Below are 23450 nucleotides of genomic sequence, written 5' to 3'. Positions count from 1 at the left end.
TACTCTCTTTTTATTGAAATGCATTTGTTGTGTCTCTACCTATTTGATTGCTATTTTAAGTGATTCTGATTATGTTGTGCTTGCCTAAGCGGGGGTGAGCTTATGTTTTGCTCCGTATCTCAGAAAGAGGATCAGGTGTGCGATAACTATATTAGCTTTGTGGCGTCTTTCATCAAAGAAACGACTCTTTTTACTACATTTGGTTTACTGTGTTTTGTTTTAATGATGCCAAAAGGGGAAAGATGTGTTTGAGGGATTTGGTTCAGGGGGAAGCTATGATTAAGAGGGAACAGGATGAGGGATCTGGTTCTAGGAAGAAGCTTACGATTATGGGGGAACAAGATAAGGGATCTGATTTAGGAGGAATCAATACTTTCCATGGTTTTTCATCATCAAAAGGAGGGCAAATGTAGTTTTGTGTTTTGATGATCAACAAACCATGGGACCTAATAGAGGGATCAGGTCGCGTCAACTTCAACTGATTCCTGCCAAAATACAAGCCAGTTGTAATGATGACAAGATTGGTGAAAAGGTGTTTGTCGGCTTTGCAAACTGTGTACTGCTACACCAATGAAAAATATTGAGGTTTCTCTCATTGAAGCAATTAAAAGGAAACCTTTTCACAAACAAAAGGTGCATTTTTTGAGATCAACAAAAGTGAATCTATTAAGATTTTTTCTCAAGGAGCAACATACAATATTTGCACTTAAGGGACCTGATCAAGCACATCTAATAGAGTCTTCTCTTTAAGTGTTATTGTATTTGAGCTTGTAATCATTATAAGATCAGTTTCTGATTTATAAAGAAACATTGACCAGTCAGGATTATTTGTAGTGCTTGTTTCTAGGTTAAGTGTCAACCTTGATATATGTCGTCGTCTTCTTCAATTCTATCTCCAAGTGTTCTACTCTTGTTTGGGAGTTTTCATCCTCCTTGTTTTTAAATTATCTCATGTCTATGTGAACCATTACTCTACACCTTAGTACTAGAATATGTTCTTTGTTTGATACTTGATTTCTTGTTATGCCTTAAGCAATTTCAGTCTCCTTTGTAGTTTGTTGACCCTTGTTCTAAGTTTTCTTTTTAAAATTCTGTACAGTGTTCCATTTCTCAGGATTTCCAACTTGAAAGCAAGGAGAACGGATTGATATGCTAGTACGTTCGATTTGGTTCACATTTTACTATTGTTCCTATTGTGACTTGTGAGTTACTTATACAACGTGCTTTAGCCAGTATTTGCCTTCAACTAAGGATAGTTTGTGTAATGGGAAATTGTCATATTGCTTAGACTCTAAGTCTTGTGATAGTGTGTTGGAAGCAAAGGGGTGAAGAGGGTTAGTATCTAGTTACATAGGTTGTAATAGATATCTTTGCTCTTGCATCTAGTGAAGATTGGTTGGGAAATCATGTGGAACATGTCGTGGTTGTTTCTCCCTTGAACAAGGAATTTTTCCACGTAAAACTTTTGTCCTGTTTATTACTTGCATTCGCTATTCATTTCTTGATTACTCTGTTTAGGGACTTGGTCCCATAATATAGTGGACGCATACATTCCAACAAACTTAACTCATTCTCATGATGAAGACATATTCAGAAATAAGGATAAAGCATAACATTTTAAGTTTTTTTTTAATGATTTCTAAGTTTGGAAGGATATGACCAGTTAGTTTATCTATAGGATTACACATCTAGGAATCACCTCTATGAGTGTGAAGTGTAAGTCGCTTTAAGGAGAATGATAATAAAGGTCGATTCTCTACAATTCATGAGATCAGGCAATGTTTATGGCTGAAACGAATAAAACTGTGAGAATCATAAATAGTTAAGGGTTAATTATGTGACTTGTATTGTCTAGGTATACAATAAATTTGTTGGTTTAAAGATATCATATGTACTGATTAATCGAGTGCATTCGATATAAGTTCCAGACGAATAGTCCTTGCTTGTAAATCACACATTGTATGTATTTCTTTTCTTTTTTATAATCATTCCCCATTCATGTGAAGGGATTGTTGGATTTTAAAAGATGCGAATAGAAAAAGAAGTGTTTTTTTTTCCAAAAAAACACCAAGAGAAAAGATGCAACTTCAATAACAGCTTTTCACATTGAAGGATTGTGACTTTATTTAAAGAGTGACTTTTTCAAAGGGTTGCAAATTTTTCAATGAATTGTAACTTTTCAGAAGGATTGTGACTTTTCTGATAAGGTACAATAAGAACATGTTCATACTATCTTTTGTTGGTTATAAATAGAAGGATTTCCTGTCATTTTTCAACAACAAATTTTTTCAAGGTTTCTACTCTTCTTTTCTTTAAAAGGAAAAAGAAAAAACCTCAAGTGTGTGATTTACAGCAGTTGAATGAGTTCGTAATTTAGTAGAATTTGAGGTACTTCTATTTTGGGAGGATATATTTTATAAACTCATGTACTTGAAGAGAATAATTTTCTTAAGGACACATTGTAAATTCAGTAGGCTTGATTTTTTTATTCTTTCTTCTTGATTTATTATTATTATTTTTAAATAGTGTTTACCGTTTATATTTTATTGAATACAGATTTAAGCCAGTTGACAATACAATGTCTATCAGATTGTATGTATCAGTCTGTATGTATTGAATACGATATGTAACATGTTGTATTCGTTGATATAATTTGTATTCATCAAATACAACTTCTGTCTTGCATTTCTCCCCTCTCCCCCAAATTTCTGCCCGCCCCTCTTCTCTTTCTCTCAATCTCGCTCACCTTTCTCCTCTTGCTATAAATGATAAAACTCAAACTATAATCATTTTTGAAAATTCCTCGGAAAACAAACATTAGAGGCAAGTCCCAAGGGTCAAGACTATTACTCTATTAGCATAATTAGAATCATATCTTCTAATCTTAGCGAATAAGGAAACATAATATAAGTACATCCATAATATGATACTCCATCCTAATAAACTAGACCCCTCAATAATTAAACTTTTCAAAAATCCCCCTTTTAACTAGGCGGCTCTTAGATCAGAAGTGACACTAACATATGAAAATGTTAACTCTTAGTCCAACTGGGGTTATACATCAAAGCCTGCTAAAAGAACCACAGGACCACATTTCTTCGTGTGAGTGACTAACTTACACAAGTCCAACAAATTATTTGTTAATCATCAAAATTAAAACTTAACTCAATACTTGCCATAGAGAAGAAGATAACTTTGGAAGGGGTGATGGGTAAATATATATTTCATAGGTCCCCCGAATCATACATCGTCGATATAGCTGTGATCGTGCGAGCTATGGGATTTGTTTCTAGTTTTATATTATTTTTATAAGAGATTTACGTTTTTATACATTAAAAATCCTCATTTTTACAGAGATTTGAAAAAATTGTTTTCTCCTATTCAAATTTTAAGTGGTCATAAGAGATCATTTTCTCCTTTGTTTATAATTTTATTTGTTAAAATAAAAAATTAAAATCATCCAAAATTTGCATAAACCATCATACAAAACCTGCATAAATTAATTTTTGCATCCTAATCTAACATTCTACACTTGGGGATAAGTAAAACACAAGTCATCAAATATAAAGAGCTTTGTTCTCTCTTAGCAGCTTGGTGATATATATATCTCCATGCGGAAAAGGCACCTCTTCTATACCATGAAAGCACCACTTGAATATTAATGGCTAGTTGCTAAAGCAGTAACCAAGAGACCAAGTATAAGAAATGGCTGTGCACTAGCCTGAAATGAGGTAGAATTGGTATTAGTTTGAGAAAGCCAAATTAAGAGCTCCACTGAAAGATTGATTAATGTTTACATTTCCGACGTTTGAAGTTCTAGTACAAAGGAAGACGAAGGTACCTGATACTTAACGTCGTATTTTACTGGGTCTTTGAGGAAGTACTTGAACTGCAGAGCCAAAAAGAACTACATGTTAGATCACATTTTCCATGCAGAGAACTAAGTCATATAGAACCCGCCTCCTTTCCCGATCAAGAAGTTATGGATTTTGTTGCTACTTTTATCAGGTAACTGATCCACACTAACTGTGTATAAAAGTCAAACTCTCAGGTGATTAGATGGAATTGTGTGGCTCTGTTACCGCGATAAGGCTTTACCTGGAAGAAGACTTGTGGAGCAATTAAACCTAGAAGTGCAAAAGCATAATAGGGTTTGCCAGCACCTAAAAGATACCCTGCAACAAATAAGACATAATGCAGTTACAAGATTGGTTTAAGGCATAAATTTGTCCACATATCAGTCTACATTCAGAAAAGTCCATTCCTAAATGATAGCCTTTATCTTTAGCATAATGAAGCTTAATTTGGCCTCAACCTAGAAATGTTTAGATGATCTTAGGTGCTCTAGATTGCAGCTGGATTTTGACACCACTTAAGTAAGCCTTCGTACCACCTTAGTTTACAAGCAAAATAAATCTGCAGCTCTAAATTTCAAAGAGAGATTTCCAAACAATCAAATTTAGTGATTACCCTCTATAAGGTAGCAGCAACTAAAGCTCTCTTGGTTGGTTTTTAATTTTTTTTAAAAATATTGTGGTGTCCGAGCAAACTTGTGCGCACCTTGCTAAATCTACGGGGTATCTGCTAGCTGCCACCAGCACAAGTACCAGATAACTCTATCCACCAAGGCTTAGACAAATGAGAAGAAATGACCTAGTGTTTTTGCCTTTGCTATAATTTGAACCTGAGACCTCATGATTCCCAACATACTTTATTGACCACTAGGCCACACCCTTGGGAACTTCTCTTGGTTTTCATATAGTCTGAAGTCAAGGAGGCTGCTAATAGCGTCTACCATGCACATCAATAATGGCAGTTACAAATCATTTATATTGTCAACAATCACCATTTCACAAAGCTATCACCTTCATCACCTAACATCCATTTCTTACTTTCAGATGATATCTTGATATAATAATATAAGCTTCAATGAAGATACACAACTTAGGAGGACCAAAAGGTAGTCACATGTTAACATATATAGATTTGACAGTTGTTGATAAAATAAGAACAACGATCACCTGCCACTGATATCTGAGTTATGTCAATGGCACCAACACAAATCCATTTAGCAGCTTCAGAACCAAAAGCTACTGGAAGTGACTAGAAATATAGCGCCATAAGAAAGTCAGTATAGTCATAGACATGCCCGGTTATGTATGAAAACTCAAACTGAGTGGAGATATATACCTGAAGCCCCATCGCTCTATCTCCTTCAATGCTTTTGAAATCATTTACAATGGCTATGCCCAGCTGCAAAACAACAGAAAAAAGGTAAGATGACTATTGATGCATGTGACGGACAATAAAACAAAGGTGCTTTTGCAGACTCTTACACCGGCAATGCTATACAATAGCGTTAGTACAATTATGTCAGGTGTAAGGGTCCCGAACAAAGCTTGACCAGCCCACCTACATCAAGAAATTAAAAAGATTTTCATTACACAGTAAATAAGAATCTTTTGCCCTCCTAAGCACAAACCAAAATGCTACAACAACAACAACAACAACCCGGTGAAATCCCACATCGTAGGGTCTGGGGAGGGTAGAGTGTACGCATACCTGACTCCTACCAATGTAGGACGGCTGTTTCCGAAAGACCCTCGGCTCAATAAAAGCATAGAAAAAGGTCGGACAAGATTATTAGAGTAAATAAGTAGATGACGAAAACGGTCCAAACAATAGTATAATCAAAGCACAAAACAACAGTAGATATTATTATTAGATAATAACATAAATAACATACATCAGAGTACAAGGAATCATAGTGCGTTAATACGCCTACGAATAAGGGTGAATAAAACCACTAAGTACTAGCCTTCTACCCTAATGTGTGTCCTCCACACCCTCCTATCTAGGGTCATGTCCTCGGTAAGTCGTAAATGCGCCATGTCCTGTCTGATCACCTCTCCCCAATATTTCTTCGGCCTACCCCTACCTCTTCTGAAATCATCCATGGCCAACCTCTCACATCTCCGCACTGGTGCATCTGGGACTCTCCTCTTCACATGTCCAAACCATCTCAGTCGCGTTTCCCGCATCTTGTCTTCCACCGCGGCCACTCCTACCTTTTCTCGAATAGCCTCATTTCTAATCTTGTCAGTCCTGGTATGCCCACACATCCATCTCAACATTCTCATCTCGGCAACCTTCATCTTTTGCACGTGGGAGACCTTAACTGGCCAACACTCCGCCCCATATAACATAGCTGGTCTAACGACCACTTTGTAGAACTTGCCCTTAAGTTGTGGTGGCACCTTCTTGTCACATAACACACCGGAGGCGAGCCTCCATTTCAACCATCCTGCCCCAATACGGTGTGTGACATCCTCGTCGATCTCTCCGTTGTCTTGCATGATAGAACCAAGGTACTTAAAACTACTTCTCTTTTGGATGGCTTGGTCCCCGAGCCTAACTTCCGCGCCAACCTCTTGAGGTGTCTCACTGAACTTGCACTCTAGGTACTCTGTCTTGGTCCTACTTAGCTTAAACCCCTTAGACTCCAAGGTGCGTCTCCAATCTTCCAACTTAGCGTTAACTCCGCTACGAGTCTCATCGATGAGGACTATGTCGTCCGCAAAAAGCATACACCATGGCACCTCACCTTGAATTTGTCGCGTCAATCCATCCATCACCAAGGCAAATAGGAACGGGCTAAGAGCTGATCCTTGATGCAACCCCATCATAACTGGAAAGTGTTCTGAGTCCCCTCCTACTGTCCTTACCCTGGTTTTGGCACCCTCGTACATGTCCTTGATCACCCTTATGTACGCTACAGGTACACCTTTAGCCTCCAAACATCTCCATAGTATCTCTCGTGGGACTTTATCGTAAGTCTTTTCCAAGTCGATGAATACCATATGCAAGTCTCTCTTCCTCTCCCTATATTGCTCCATTAGTCTCCTCATAAGGTGGATGGCTTCTGTAGTTGAGCGTCCTGGCATAAATCCGAACTGGTTCTCTGAAATAGACATGCCTCTCCTCACCCTCATCTCTACCACTCTTTTCCACACTTTCATAGTATGGCTTAGAAGCTTAATACCTCTATAGTTGTCACAGCTCTGGCTATCCCCTTTGTTTTTGTAAAGCGGGATCATGATGCTCGATCTTCATTCTACGGGCATCGTTGCTGTCGTAAAGATGACATTAAATAACCTAGTCAGCCATTCCAAACCTACCGAGCCCGCACTCTTCCAAAATTCTCTAGGGATCTCGTCAGGTCCGGTCGCTCTTCCCCAGCGCATCCTACGAACAGCATCCTTAACCTCAACGACCGTAATACTCCTACAACCCCCAAAATCATGACTCCTTCCTGTATGTTCCAAATCTCCAAACACAATTTCGCTGTCCCCTTTGTCATTCAAAAGTTTATGGAAGTATGACTGTCATCTTTGTTTGATAAGGGTCTCCTCTACCAATACTTTTCCGTCTTCGTCTTTAATGCACTTCACTTGATCCACATCGCGTGCCCTTTTCTCCCGGGCCCTGGCTAGCCTGAATAATTTTCTGTCCCCACCTTTCTCTTCCAGTTCAGCATAAAGACGTTCAAAAGCTGCCATTTTTGCCGTTGCAACCGCCGACTTCGCCTCCTTCCTCGCTATCTTATACAGTTCTCCATTCGTCCATTTCTCCACCTCATCCTTGCTCTCCATCAGCTTAGCATATGCCACCTTCTTTGCTTCCACTTTTCCTTGCACTTCTCCATTCCACCACCAGTCCCCTCGATGCCGACTACGACTACCTGTCGAGACTCCTAGCACTTCCCTTGCTACAGCCCTAATATAACTAGCTGTCCTATCCCACATATCGTTCGCATCCCCACTACTATCTCAGGCCCCCATATCCTTCAATTTCTCTCCCATCTCAAGGGCACTAACCGTTGTCAAACTCCCCCATCTGATCCTAGGTCGTTCTTCCCCGACCCTCCTCGTCCTCGTCATCTTTATCCCTAAATCCATCACTAAGAGCTTATATCAGGTTGTAAGGTTGTCGATCGGGATGACCTTACAGTCATTGCACAAACCTTTATCATCCTTCCTAAGGAGTAAAAAATCTATCTGAGTTTTAGCCACTGAACTACGGAAGGTAAAGTAATACATTTATAAAAGCCCGTTGCTGCAAAAAGGTCATTATTGTCACAGATCTCATCTGCGGGACTAAATAAATGAGAACAAACTCCTTTACCAAGTCTCCAAGCAATTGAAGCCTAGTCAGCTAGTTTAACATTCAATATAATCATCATTGCATGATTGGGGAAATAGCTTCACCTAATAAACCTTCTTATACAGGCAAAGGTACAAACAGATAAGGCCCTCCCTCCACCCCGCTTCACATCATGGATTTCCCTTTCTGGATTATCCCGACTATTAGAAAATTCTACGTAGAAACAGAAGTTAATCTCGACCCCAAAGTTTTTTGTGTTCAAATATCATTAACAACTATAATCTATACTTCCCCAGAACAATTTTATGCATCAGTGAAAAAATTACCTTAAAGTTTCCTCTTTCTTTATAAGTAAACTTCAAAGTTTTCTTTCTATCGTCATGAATAGATAGTAAATGAAAATAAGCCCTGATAAAGCTGTCATAAAAAACAGGATGGAGGCAGCAACTCGGAGGCAAAGGGAGGCCAGGTTATTAGCTTTTCTACAAGTAAGTCCATGTTATTATTATGAGAGGTGATTTATTAAGACTTCCCCACTTTAGCCAGGTTCGTTCAATTTTTGGAAGTAAATCTCGACAAGTTGCAGAGTAGAAGAAAGTTTGATATATACCAAGGCAAGCTGATATAACTTGCTCCTAGAGCAAAATTTCCAATCCATCCATTCTGCTTGAGCTGCACATAAATTATTATATCAGAGCTGTTCACATTTTGATACTGTACCAAAAAAAAAAGCTTGTTCAGAGGATTGTGAAAGATAACGATATTACCTTTAATGGTGGAGCGGAGTAGATGTAGGAGAGCAAGGATCCACCAAGTGCAAGGTAAAATATCACAGGAAAGTCGTGCCCTGCCTATAACAACAATGATCATGGAATTGAGACGTTTTCAGATAAATAACTAGATAATTAGCAAATTTAAGGACTTACCCACACATCTAAAATACCAGCTAACCCAAGACCTCCTAAGAGAAGCACCCATATTTGAGTAATGACCTGGTATCAATGATATTTTGATGAGAGCATATAGTATTTCTGGAATTAGTTTTCATTTTTAACGTATCCGTAGACAATCTCAAACAAGACATACCTCTTGTTCAGATATTGCCCCTGAAGGAATTGGACGGTAGGGTTCATTAATAGCATCAATCTCTCTATCATACCAATCATTAATAGTCTAAACATAAAGCAAAAAGTCACTTCCTGGGATTTCTGAAGTAGATATTCAATCTTGAAAAGCATTAACTTGAAATTGCGAGAGAAGTACCTGAGTATAACCTGTTAGAAATGGGCCAGACATCAACATACAAACAATTGATTTGGCCACATCTTCTGGAGTCCAGTGGAAGTTCCCTATGACAAGGTTTCAAAAATAAATTAGATAAATGCAGAGAGCCCACAAAGTACATATTTGTCTAATCACAACTTTATAAATAAAAGTTTTTATTGAAAAACAGTTTCGCTTACAAAATTAACCCACAGAGATAAAATGAAATATAAATATTCCAAAAGTCTGACAGCATTTGTCATGGCAGATCTAGCACCATTTGTGCAGCACCAAGCCACAGCTGATATAATTATAATAGGCTATAACACAAGGCAATATTCCTTTTTCTTACAAGTAGACAAGGGAAGTATATTTAAGAAATGAAATCGGATCGTGGCTTCATAATCTCATATTTGTTTACACAGCCTGATGACAATATCCATCTGAGGTAAAGTTTATATGAATATAAAGTGTTCAATTTAAAATATAAGAGCATTTCACGATTTGATAACTAAATGTTTTGGCTGCATTCCTTTCATGTTTGGGATGTTAAAACTTATCAGAACAAACAGGATATGAACATAGAAAATGGAGACATCTAGGAAGGGATTTTGAAGGAGACATTTAAATACTCCTTGAACATGTCTCTAGCAATTGAGCTTTAAGATTATGTGCCTAGTAATACCAGAAGCAGCAGCTCCACAGACCACACCCCACACAAGGGGAGGCCAAGTAACAGGTTTTGTAAGCTGAACACGAATCTTCCACTTGTCCTATAAAGAAGTGAATGAGAAAAGTAAGCATTCAATTATTTAGTCTCAGTTGGGATATATATACACACAAACTCATCGCATCCCTCTTTTATATATTTTTTCTCTTGCCCTTTTTAACTATCCAACAGAAAAAGCAGACTCTAGTAAGAAACTTTAAGGTGTTCTTTCTTGTTTATGACATCATGCAGAAAATATATAAAACGAGAGTATCTGTAGAACTTCTGCAATGATGGTAAGCATGAGTAAACTCTTCCCAAAGAATGACCTGGCATTTACCTGTCAAAGGCTTCCTGTGCTACAAACAAGAATTTTCCACATGATCAAAAGTCAATATGAGCGGAGATGATTTTTTGCAAATAGATGCACCTTATTAGTTATTAACCTGACCTCCGTGTTGCGTGTAGTTTTGCAGGTAGATTGATGTTCACGACTTTCTTGAGTGATATCAGACATAACAGGCACTTTTATCAATGAACTACGGTTCAGTACCAAACAAAGTTGGGTCATATAGAATCCTCTACAACAAGTTCACTATATCCCAGCGTGAATCATTCCAAAACTACTTTACAACCATAACTATGCCTCAATCCCAAATCATCTCCAATACTACTTTGCTTATAAATAATTTATCTTCTAATGAAATTCAGGATTCACTAAACAAGAAGTTTTCAAGTATCACACTTATCTCTACAATATACACTTCTTTCACCAGACCAAAAAGACTTCTGGCAAGTACTGGACTTAATAAAAATGTTACAACAATAATACAGAAATAAAATAAACCTTTATCCCAGCTAACTGGTATTACCACCTTTGCTTTCTATTCGTAACTATATCCACATTGATTTTGATTTTTGAGAGATTGCAGGTCTTTAAAAACAACTTCACTCCATGTAACTTTAGGCCTACACTGTCCCATGTATTCTTGCCCTTACCCTTTCGGTCGAGCACATTAGTACCTTCAATCATCATAGCATTGTGCCAACAGACAAGTGCAGTTTATATGGGCCATGATCAAACCCAGATGACATTTCATTTTATCCCGTGAGTTTGTTACTTGTATCTTCAGGCAGATGTAATCAATTCTAATCTTACGTTACACAATCTGTTAGCACATTAATCTTAAGATCCGCATTTCTGCAGTACTCATCCTTTAGATATATTGGGCCTTAGATATAGAAGTCCAACATTCAGTCCCAAGGAACATTTTTGGTCTCGCCATTGTTCGATAGAATTTTTTTTTTTTGACAAAGGTAACAGAATTGTATATAAATCTTCAGCACTAAAGGCTAGGATCCCAAATTTACACCATGAAGCTACACACTGTTGAGTAGACTCAACAAATCTAAAAAAAATAGGTCCTACTTCGTCTTACAAAGATCCTAGAATATCTATAATAGCTACAGGATCATCTACATACTCAGAACTGCACCAATAGCAAAAAGTGTGCAGTTCATTTTTAATCTTATGTGAAGGACTGCTAATGCTCTCAAAACATCTCAAATTTCTCTCCTCCCATATGGTCCACCAAATCACTGTTGGGACAATTCTCCATCTGCTTTTGTCTGTACAGCCACTACCTTCATTGTTACAGCTTTCTATAGCCTGACTTGTCCTCTCTGGCATGGTCCGATTTATGCCGCTGAAGCTGGTAAACAACTTCCAAAGTTGTCTGACTACCCTGCAGTGAAGAAACAGATGGTTGATTGTCTCTGTCTGTTGCTCACAGAAAAAACATCTTGGACACATATGTATTCCCCTCTTCATAAGATTCTCCTGAGTTAGTGCTGCCTCTTTTACTACCAACCAGTTAAAGACTGCATTACATTTTCTATAGAATTTGAGTTTCACTATGTCACGTATCTTCTTATCGCATACCACTCCTGTAACACTCCTCCATTTCAGGTGTCCTATTTTAATACTATGCATTACATCTTCGTGTATTATAGCTTTCTTCTATAATATTGTGCCTAACTATGTGATATGCTTGCATTTGAGCACCACAATCCATCTAAACTCACTTCACCTAATCCTTATGTTGGCTAAACGGCAATTTCATAACAGGCATTTATGCATTAAATGATTACCCAAACATTCATTGAAACCCAACAAAATTCTCCTTATCAGAGCAACTGCTGCTCAAAGACTAGGACTACAACATCAACCATTTTCATCTCATCAGAAACTGCTTCAATACAAACCTAGGATAATCACACTATTTACTTTCATAGTAAAAATGGAAAAGACATGTAATTGCATCTAACATTCTTTTCAATATTGATTACCTGCTGGATCTTCTACACTCTAACTTACGTGTTTGGTATGGAGGAAAATATTTTTCAGAAAATGTTTTCCAATTTTCCTATGTTTGGTTGATCAAAATGTTTGGAAAACATTCTCTAGAAAAACAAGCTCCTTACAAACAAGGAAAATAACTTCCCTAATACAAGTAGGAAAACAAGTTGCATAAATGACGTTCTAAGTTTATTGTCTCCTCCCCACCAACCTAACCCACCCAACCCTCACCCCTTGACCATCCCACCCCCGAACCCTCATTCCCCATCTCTACCCGTCCCCATAATGTTTTGCTAGATAATATGTAAATGCTTTTGGGATAACTTTTTCTTGCTTACTTACCAAAAGCTGGAAAATAGTAAGTGACTCACTAATTTTCCAAGAAACATTTTCCTTCATACCAAACACATCCTAGTCACTACCCAAACCTACCACTTAATTATTGAACAATCCACCTTGTAACAATAATCTTAAGTAATTGTAATTCAAATTAATTATAATCCAGAGTAACAAAGTTAAGGATATATTAAAATTTAAAGGTCAAAGTAACAATAATTCGAAGAATAAACCCATTTAGCCCACCGTTTCTTGCTTTGCTCCTTTGATTCCAAGAATCTGATTTATACTTGAGCCACCAGCAGCTGGTGCCTTATCCGGTGCCTGTGCTTTAGCTACAATAAAATATTTGAAACTCCCATCAATACCCAAAACTCAATCCGTTCAATTAAACTTAGGAAAAAACATGAAAAATAAATTTAAAAAATCACCTTCTTTTTCAGTCTCTGTAGCTCTAACAACAAGCCTTCTTCCTATTGAAAAAAAAAGGTCCAAAATAACAAATTTAAATGCATTCAATTACCAAAATGCAATGAATAATAGAAAAAAAAAAAGAAATAAAAGTTAATTACATGTATGAAGCATGAAGAAAATAGTAGTTTTTGAGTGAGCTTACGAGAGAGGGAGAAGAAAATGGAGGATGAAATTTGTGAAGAGCGAAGTGGTTTGTTGTTGTTGAAATTTGACAGTTTAATAGATGGCACAGAGTTGAGAAGAGAGGCCATTGCAATGGAGGAAGGAAGTTCAGTGAAAGGAGAGAAGCTTGACCTTTTGCTCTACTGATAATAACTTTTGTCTTTACCAAAAAAATAAAAAAGATAATAACTTTTGTCTTTATTATAATTAGTTTAATAACTTTTGCCATTTTATACAACATCTCTGCTTTCAAACTATACTTAAAAAAATAAAATTAACTTTTACTATATGATTTTTTTAAGAAAAAATAACTAAGCTTTTAGGTATCGTTTGCTAGTAGGAGCTGATTTGGAAATACGTCATACAGATATTAAATAATATATAAATAATATTTTTTAAGTTTATATTAAATGAATTATTAAAAGTTTTTGTTATAGTATGTTGATTTATTTTCATATTTAACCTTTATTTGATAAAGTTTTTAATAATTTCTATTTTTTAGGGAAATAATTAGAAAATAATTAAAAAGACAGTAGTAGAAATAGCATTTTATTTATATCTTAAAATATTTTTCTGAATAGATGTTTTATATTTCAATAATTCACTTAATATGAACTAGAGTGAGTATAATATTTGATAGTTAATTAGGAGGTAAATTAATTATGTATAAAATTAATAGAGAAAATTACATCTAATAGACGAATTGTGAAACTATTTATGCAAATTAGACTCAGCCTAAACTATTTACCCTTAATAGATTCATGACTCAAAATATTTATCATCTTACCCCACTTTGTTCCTTTTAATTTCGCGCATGACGTTATGCTGGCGTCAGCATCACTACTCCTCTTTAATACCTCTTTAGTATCAAACAATTTCTTCTTGATACCATCAGAGTATAATATATTCTGATGGTTTCAAACAGTTTCGTTGAAGCATTTTCTCTTCCTTCTTGATACCATCAAAATATATATATACTCTCATGGTATCAAACGTGTATTTATATCATTACCCCTTCCCTTGTTCCTCTTTGATACCATCAGAGTATAACATACTTTGATGGTATTAAACAATTTATCAAACAGTTTCTTCTTGAATATATTCTGATGGTATCAAAAAGAAAGAGACAGTGCTTCAGCGAAATTAATTGATACCATCAGAGTATATTATATACTTTCATGATATCAAATGCGCGAAATAGTTAAAAATAAAGAGTATGAAAGTAATGGAGTATCCAATGATAAATAATTTTTTTGGGGCTATAACAATAATTATTCAAAATTAATATTGTGTTGAGTAGAATGTATTAGAAGAAATAATGCATGCATTAGCTTTGTGTATTAGTAATTAGGGTGACAAATGATTGGATTGAATCAAATTTTAATGAATTGAATATGGATTAAGCCAAAATGAATTGAATTACAATTCTTATAAAATATGATAAATATAAATTTGATCAAAACTAAATTGTTATTATCCTAACCCTACCACTCCCACCCCACTCCTAAATTATTGTTTTTTAAAAATTAATATTTTATAAAAAAAAATGATTTTTTCTATCCTCGTACCCTCATCCCCCAACCCCACCCACCAAAACACCTCACCCCCAACCCCAATTTTCTTTTAAAAAATAAAATAAAAATTTTCGCCATCCCCAACTCGGACCCTCTGTCCCCACCCCCACGCCCACCTCAATCTTTTTTAAAAAAAATATAGATCCCCCCACCCCAACCTGCCAATATTCTTTTTTTAAAAAATAAAATAAAATAAATATTTTTTTAGTGCAATTAGAAAGTTTATGATAAGTAGATGATCCATGAGTCTATATGAATTTTCATATTTTACCTATTCTGTCCATATTTGTATGAACTTTTAAAATAAGTCCACTCATATTTATCCATTTAAAAAATATGACTGATTCATTTAAATAAATATGAGTTAAATGGATTCTTTTTATTTATATGGGCTGAAATTGTTGCCTCTAATTAGTAATATCTTGTGTGATAGACTTTTTCAACATATGTATAATTAATGTTTGCATTAGTTATACACTCTATTGTGTATTGAGTGTATTACTACTATATGAAAATCCACGATACTATTAATGCAAGGGAATTTAATACATGCATTAGCATGGTTAAAGACTCAATTATCTTTCAAAACTTTTTTTTACATTTTTTGTATTATATTTGTGAAGAATATCTTTATAAATAAATACTTTTTGAAAAGATTATACAATGCATGATATTTTTATAAAAAATAATACAAACATGATTAATATAAATATAACTAATGTTAGTATTACTAAATACTACTAATACATGCATTATTTTATGACCCCTTTTAATTTGTTAAAACCGATTAAACTTAAGACAAAAGTTGAATATTTTTGTCTTCATTACTCTGAAACCTTATTATATTTTCGATGACGGAAATAGGTAATCGTACCATGTGCTTTGTTTAATCCTATAGTTACTTGTAATTAAAAGTGTAGGTAGGATGGTTTGGTTTGATTTAGTTTGATTTTTATTAAAATCAAATTAAATTAACATATTGATTTGGCCAGTTCGATTTTGTTGATTTTTTTGTCACATGAATTATATTTCAATTTTATTTTTTTGGAGTTATAAATAAAAGTTTAATAAATAAATATATATTTAGTAGTATTGACAAATATATGTACAATTAAACACATGTTAACTACACTAAACACATATTTTTTTCGTTTCAAATTATCTTCTTTGTTAAATCCAATTTACACCCATTATGGAAATCCTACACAAATGAAGAAAAAAAATCTAATTAAATATATTTAAGATAATTTGAAACGAAAGAATAAATAAAAAAACTAAAATAGAAAAGACAAATATCTATAAAATAAATATTATAATTAAATAAAAATTGTAAATAACTTACATATTTAACGTACAAAAAAAATTCAAGGTATGATAAGATTTGTTCACTTGTGTGATTACACTGAGTATATATGTTATTGTTATTATATTTTTAGTACAAAAAATGTTATTACTAACCGTTGCTATATCTAATTAAATGCTTTATGTTCACTTTTCTATTTATGACTTTGGAATGATAAATGCTTTTAAAATATTTATTATCTTTTAATTAAAAGCATAAATAAAAATTTTGTTAAAATACTTTATCTTCGCTTTTATAATTTCATAAAAGTAACTCTGAAAAGACTTCTTATACTCTTATTTATAGTTTTAGTTTATATTTTAATATATTGAATTATGGATATACATTTATCATAGGGGGTATAATGTTGGATTTTTTCATAGTACAAGGGCATAAGTGGGCGAAATCCATCGATGGCCCCTTAAAGTTGACACCAACTTTCACTTAGACACCTAAACCAGGAGATGTTCATTTTAGACACCTTATGTAAGGGTCGAATGTGTCATCTTGACACTTTTTAAATAATCTATTGTTGTACTCAAGCACGTGTATTACAATTTCGTCCACATGGATTAGTTGACCAATTATATCACGCCAACTCTTTCTTCTTTACATGTCATATTAGCTTTAAATTTAAATGCTCAAAAATTGATCTTCAACTCCATTTTCTCTTCACTTCACCGATCAAAACCCTAGGTAAGAATATGAAAGTTCAATCTTTCTTGATTTTCATTCAATTCTTAGTTAGTACTAACTGTTATGTTAGTTTATGTTGCCAATTTCCAGGTTTAAAGGTTGAAATCAAGTATTGGAGATTGCAAGGGTGAACTTCAATCCATGCTTTTTGACATTTCTATCAACTACTTCTTGTGTTTTCATGTTTCATTTGTTGAAGAAGAAGGTGTATGTTTTGGTTGTTCCACTCTCTTTTAGCATTTTGTAACTAGTTTTTTTTTTGGAAATTGCACTGATAAAGTAAGGTTTTTTTTTGGGTATTTCCTTGTGTTGGGGTCTTCTTTTTGAGATATGGACGACTATATATTGACATGTTTTCATCATGGGGATCATGTTATCGCAGACCCTAATCCTACTTATAGAGGAGAAATAGATGTATTTGCCGTTGCCATTGATAAAAATCATTTTAGCCTTGTCTGAATTCTTTCATACACTAAAGACCTTGGGTACACAAATGTGAAGGATTTACTGTCAAAATAAAATTAACAATGAATTTGTCCAAGTTACTTCTGATATTCAATTGTTAGACAGTGTGAAAGACTTAATAGATGGTGATGACTTTCATGTTTATGTGGTCCATGAAATTGATGAGTTAGAGGAATTGTCAACTCCAGCTGATCTTTTAGCATGGCCAGACTCTATTGATATTGGAAATGTGGAGAATGAGGTTGTTTCAGATGTGAATGAGACTGAGGATGTTTCAGATGTGAATGAGTCAGATATGCATAGTAGTGACTCAGATATAAATGTCATTCCTGATGAACTTGACTGATAGAGTTTGTAGTTGTAGAACTTGGCAACTAAGAGGCATTCCATGCCAACATGCTATTGTTGCTTTGTGCCACATAGAATAGGAGCTTGAAGCTCTTGTGGAGCATTGGTATAAGAAGGATACCTTCTTAAAGGCTTATAGTCATTTCATCCAATCAATTCCAAATATGAAGTTGTGGCCTGAAACTAACAATCCAAGGGTTGAACCTCCTGAACCTAAACCAATGTCTGACATACCTGAAAGAAATAGAAGAAAGGGCAAAGATGAACCAAGAAAGAAGTATGGAAAAATGTCCAAACAAGGGGTGAAACAGACTTGTTCCATGTGTAAACAACAAGGTCATAACAAGAGATATTGCAAGGTAACATAATTTATACTTGCTTGTGTCTTTTTTAATCACTTGTTGAATTTTTAATGAACATATATTTTGTGCTTAAATATTCAATTTGCTGGTCAAAGTTCAGAAGCAGCTAGCCATAATTCACAATTTACTGGTCAAAGCTCAAAGGAAAGTAGCCAACCTGAACCAAAAAACTTCAGCCAACCTGAACCAACAACATTCAGCCAACCTGCATCAACAATATCAAGCAAGTATGCTTCTTCAATAACAGTTTGTGCTGATACAAGTAGAGTTAAGAGGGTGAATGATATAAGCTCAAGCCAACCACCATCATATGTGGATACAAGTATTCCTTTTACAAGAGGAATAGCAAGTCAACTACCTCGGGGGAGAAAAAAGATTATTGGACAAAAGAGAGGAGTTGCAACTGGAGAAGATTCTGCAAGAAGAGGGACAAAGAAGCCATCATATGGTGGATCAAGTAATGTTGGATTTGACATATTCACAAGCGCAAGTGGAACCCAAATACTCAAAGTATGTTATTTTCTCCTTTGGTTACATACTAATCTTCACAAGTGTAGCTTACTTACTAATTTTGATTTCTCTTTTTCTGTAAAAACAGCCAGAGACTTCAAGTCAAAAAATTATACCATCAGGTTCAAATTTTAAGGATACAAGTTCAACAGGCGTAGATCTTGGTTTTAATCCTAGAGGCTTGAGATAAAAAAATAGAGATGCTGTCACTACCTCCCAGTTACAGCAAATGGCAAACAAAAAGAAGAAGTAATAGCAGCACCAGCTTTGAATACTTTTTTCTATGTAATGCAATAAACACTTTTGAAGATTGTAACATTGTATTGATATAGGTTGTAGATGTATCAGAAGCAATAAAGCTTGATACATGAGAATCTGATAGATAAACTTTCCTCTTAAATTCGAATCTGATACATGAGAATAGCTGATACATAACCATTCGACAGATTTAGGGTTGATACATTGAAGATTGTTGTAGTAGTTTTCAACTGAATTGTAGTTGATACATAACATCTTGCACTGATACAAGTTGTAGATCTATCAGAAACAGTAAAGCTTGATACATGAGAATCTGATACATAAACTTTCCTCTTAAATTCGAATCTGATACATAAGAATAACTGATACATAACCATTCGACATATTCGACAGATTAAGGGTTGATACATTGAAGATTGTTGTATTAGTTTTCAACTGAATTGTGGTTGATACATAACATCTTGTATTGATAATAAAATATGTGTAGTTTGGTAATTTCTTCTTTTAATAATTAGGCTTCAATCTCCATATTCCAACTATTACCAACCTGTAGCAATGACACCAACAATAAATATATTTCTTGCTGAATTTATTTTTTATCAAAAGCCTTGACTTTCTTCAACAAATCCTAGATCACCTTATTTGCTTGAGGAGGGTGTCAATCTTCATACCAATAAAAAAATCACAACCACCCATTTTCTACAAAATCAATCAGAAAAAATAAATTAGAAGCCAACAATTAATTATATAATTAACTTTAAGAAAAATAAAGAATTACTTTATCTTTGAAAGTTTACAAGTAAAATATCTATGACCTGGATTTAGTTGGGTCCAAGAAGTCTTTAATAGTGCTTCATTACCACATTTACAATATCGACATTCATCCAAAGAGGTCATGGAAGAGTTGGAGAAGCTCAACATGAAAGTGTAGGAGAAGCTTGACATGAAAGAGAGAAAAACAAAGAAGAAGAGAGAAAACTATTTTTTTTTTCAAATCAAAGAAAGAAGCTAAGAATTAGGGCAAAATTGAATAAGAAAGGGTATAAATACATAGATGGGAGAGATATTACTGTTTTAGGCCAAGTATGATGCCATATTAGATTAAAAAACAATTTCTACGCACCTCACATAGGTGGAAAACACGCGAGGTACCAACTGTGTAAAAAGTGTCAAGATGACACATTCAACCCTTACATAAGGTGTCTAAAATGAACATCTCCTGGTTTAGGTGTCTAAGTGAAAGTTGGTGTTAACTTTAAGGGACCACCGATGGATTTTGCCGCGTAAGTGCTTAATTTAAAAATACATAGGGACTTTCCATAATTGAGTCATAGTACATGGGGTGTTTAATTAGTATAGCTAACCCTAATTTTTCAACAATGTACATAGTTAGATTTAATCAAATTTTATGATTAAACACAAAAATCAATATAAAACCTAAAAACATATACACTTTGTTCAATTTTTAAAATTACCAAAAATGCAACATCTCAAATTTAAAGAAAATATAAGAGTATATGAAAGGAACAAATAAATTGACACATTTCAATAACACTTAATAAGAAATTAAGCATTATTTGAGGAAATTTTACGAATAACTACTATAAGTATCTTAATTAAACTTTGCATATTTACGGATTGTAATTATAGTTTAAGTTTCCTTGTTTGTATAATTGAGTTATTTTGTATAAACTCGAAATAACAAATTTACACAAATACAAATATCTGAACTTTAAATAATTATACAAAAGTTATACAAATTATATTATACATGTTATGTAAAAAAAAGACGGTTTCGAAATTGATTTAGGAGTAAATCAATTAAAAAGGAGTCACCACTTAATTTTTTAAAGAAATTAAGAAAAACTTTATTTAAAAGAATTTAACAGAAATAAATCTTAAAAATTTAGATACAATGGTACGAGGTTCATATTATTATTTTTAAAAGGTTTTAGCACTTAAAATAGCCGCTAATATGCGGTTATCCAAAGATGTAAATCATTTGTCTATTGAAAAAATATTTAAAGAAAAGACACTTTAAACTCATTTGATTTGAAAAAATATTAACTTGAAACCTTTAAAATAATTTGAAAGAACATTATATTTATCAAAATGTCTAAGTAAAAGAAAACACTTGAACGAAATTATTTTAAACAGTAGCTTAACAGAAAAAGGTTTTTCTTTTAGGAGAGTTCGATTAGATTAAACCAAACTAAATTAATGTATAAGCAATTATAAATAAACATATACAAGTGAATAAATTATTATAAACTGAATTAAATATTAATGAAGAATATGAAAATCTGGCTCAACACTTAGTTTCTGTACACCTGAACTAAATTATTGGCCACCTGCATTTTTGGGCTTTTTCAACCCAATTCGAACTTGTCCTAAAACTAACTAAAATAAATACCCCAAAATAGATGGGCTTTGGCTCATTTATCTCAAAATAAGCTGTAAAACTTTTTGAATGGCTTTTTGGCCCATCTCATATATATATCACTATTGTATATACACTGTATATCAATGTATACAGTCCGCTTTCCACCTATATATCTAGTTTATCGGTTGTGCAGAGCCCAATTCCAATCTTCAACACTTGTATTTGTGCTTTCAAATGACTAGTTTGACTCGATGATGAGAATTGAACCTCCGTGGCTAATCCCAAAAATGCATAGAAAGGGGAAAGTCCACAAGGACTTGGATGGCATCACATGTAACAAAATAAAATCACATTTGCTAAGTAACGTGATATAGAATTATTCTAACGCATTTTAAGAGAATGAAAAATCACTAAACCACTCAATACCTTTGAATATAGTAAAATATAAACGATACTTGATCATTATAAATCTAATTAATTAATGAAACCAACTGGGTGTTTCAATCAACAACTATTTGGAATATTATAATAAAAATAAACCTTACAGACAATTATTAGATTTACACAACAAGTATGAGCACTAAGATACCATAAACATGTTTGCATTAAATTAATCACATGAGAGAAGTATTAACACTTTGTAATAATAAAATGGTTCAAACATAGAGCTAAATTTATCAGATACCATATTTTAAGCCAAGTTCAATTTCATTATAAATAGTAAATCATTTAGTAAGTTTAGCATTACAATAAGTAAGAACAATCACAACTTAGCTATCAAATGGTTCACAGTAAACAAGTGCTTAAATAGTTATCATCCCAATCTTCACAACATATTTAGGTAATCTAATCAGGATATATTTGACCGTTGCTTCTTCAACTTAGCAAGTAACTAGAAGTAGGAAGAATAAAAAATGGAGAAACTGATAGTGTATATATTTTGATTAAGAGATCCTCTAAAATTCTGGAATACTACAGTGATAATCAAAAGATGCATATCGTCAAAAGATGCAAAACCAAATAAAAATCAAATAAATCATACTCGACAAATAACTTCATGATATAGATGGCTATTAAACTAATGACAAGCAAATGATTTGTGACTTTAGATTCGACATCACGAGATAACATTCAAATTGTTATCAAGGTAAAACGAAAAAATAGAATAGACGAGTATGTAGACCAAACTTGAGACGAGCATAAGTCTTAAACAAACAGGAAGTAGAGATATGCCATAATCTGGCCACTTGAACAAGAACGAAATCAATTAGCTAACTAATATTCACCTAAGTTAACTATTCACGACAAAAACAACAACTAGCGAATAAGAATAATTCTTCATCTTATTTCGCATGTTCAGCATAAGCCAATTAAGGCGAGAAGTCCCACAATAAAGAGCTAGCAGTAACTTAGAACCGAAAGTAATTGGAATTAGGACAGTTTGATTATGACAGTGGCAAGAGGCGAAATAATTACTTTAGAGTTTTAAAATAACAACTTAAACTATCAAGCTTAGAGTGAATCACAAATCATGCGTTAGAAAAAATTTAAGCCTCCACAAATCTTAAGACGAGCTTAACTGAACAAAATCTCCTTTACATTAAGTAGTAAGAAGTCTGAATTGAAACATTAAGAGAAATCAAATCATGCTAAAAATAAGAAAATATTTTAACCAAAAAAAAAACCTTTTTCAAATCCATTCACATGATATGCAATGCAGCAACTAGATAGAGACAATTTCAAAAACAAAATCCATGCTCAAATCATTACACTTTAGCAGCAAAAAAGAATAACTTTATCAACACAAAGTCAACTTCAATTCCAGAAAAGAAGAACTAAAACATAATGTTAAACTAAATCAGGAAGTTGACAATGAACAACATCAACATAATCACGTAGTTAAGAGCTTCACAAAATCAAAAATATCATGCCAAACGAGAAAAGGAATAAGAAGAAGAAAAAAAATTCCACAAAGAGAGCAAAGGGATTACCTCTTTTGGAGCAGGAACAGAGATGAGAGATGAAAGTTTATCCTTTTACAATGAA

At 33.9% G+C, this 23450-nt stretch overlaps 1 protein-coding gene across 1 annotated transcript; it reads right to left on the bottom strand.

Annotated features, from left to right (window-relative positions):
- Window positions 1–3406: 3406 nt before the first annotated feature.
- LOC129882395 (chlorophyll synthase, chloroplastic) lies at window positions 3407–13628 on the bottom strand. The gene is made up of 15 exons (XM_055956668.1): window positions 13447–13628; window positions 13262–13303; window positions 13077–13165; window positions 10112–10199; window positions 9427–9512; window positions 9250–9336; window positions 9090–9155; window positions 8931–9014; window positions 8774–8835; window positions 5337–5412; window positions 5191–5253; window positions 5022–5103; window positions 4099–4175; window positions 3842–3889; window positions 3407–3721 (listed from the first exon to the last, which is right to left on the bottom strand). Exons 1-15 carry the CDS (start codon window positions 13553–13555, stop codon window positions 3659–3661), a joined length of 1122 nt encoding a protein of 373 aa, XP_055812643.1. The 5' UTR covers window positions 13556–13628; the 3' UTR covers window positions 3407–3658.
- Between the last annotated feature and the right edge of the window lie 9822 nt (window positions 13629–23450).

Source organism: Solanum dulcamara, chromosome 3, assembly GCF_947179165.1.
Source record: "Solanum dulcamara chromosome 3, daSolDulc1.2, whole genome shotgun sequence".
In the NCBI taxonomy this organism is placed as follows: domain Eukaryota; kingdom Viridiplantae; phylum Streptophyta; class Magnoliopsida; order Solanales; family Solanaceae; genus Solanum; species Solanum dulcamara.
The sequence above is the reverse complement of the archived record's forward strand: the minus strand, read 5'-3'. Positions and strand labels throughout refer to the sequence as shown.

What these genes read in the sequence shown, in the direction of transcription:
- LOC129882395 (XM_055956668.1), bottom strand. Translation starts at nt 13,555, where the DNA reads ATGGCCTCTCTTCTCAACTCTGTGCCATCTATTAAACTGTCAAATTTC. An exon ending in ACTCCGCTCCACCATTAAAG is followed by an intron (nt 8,836 to 8,930) that starts GTAATATCGTTA and finishes ATTTATGTGCAG; the next exon opens with CTCAAGCAGAATGGATGGAT. An exon ending in AACTCAGATATCAGTGGCAG is followed by an intron (nt 4,176 to 5,021) that starts GTGATCGTTGTT and finishes TATTTGTTGCAG; the next exon opens with GGTATCTTTTAGGTGCTGGC.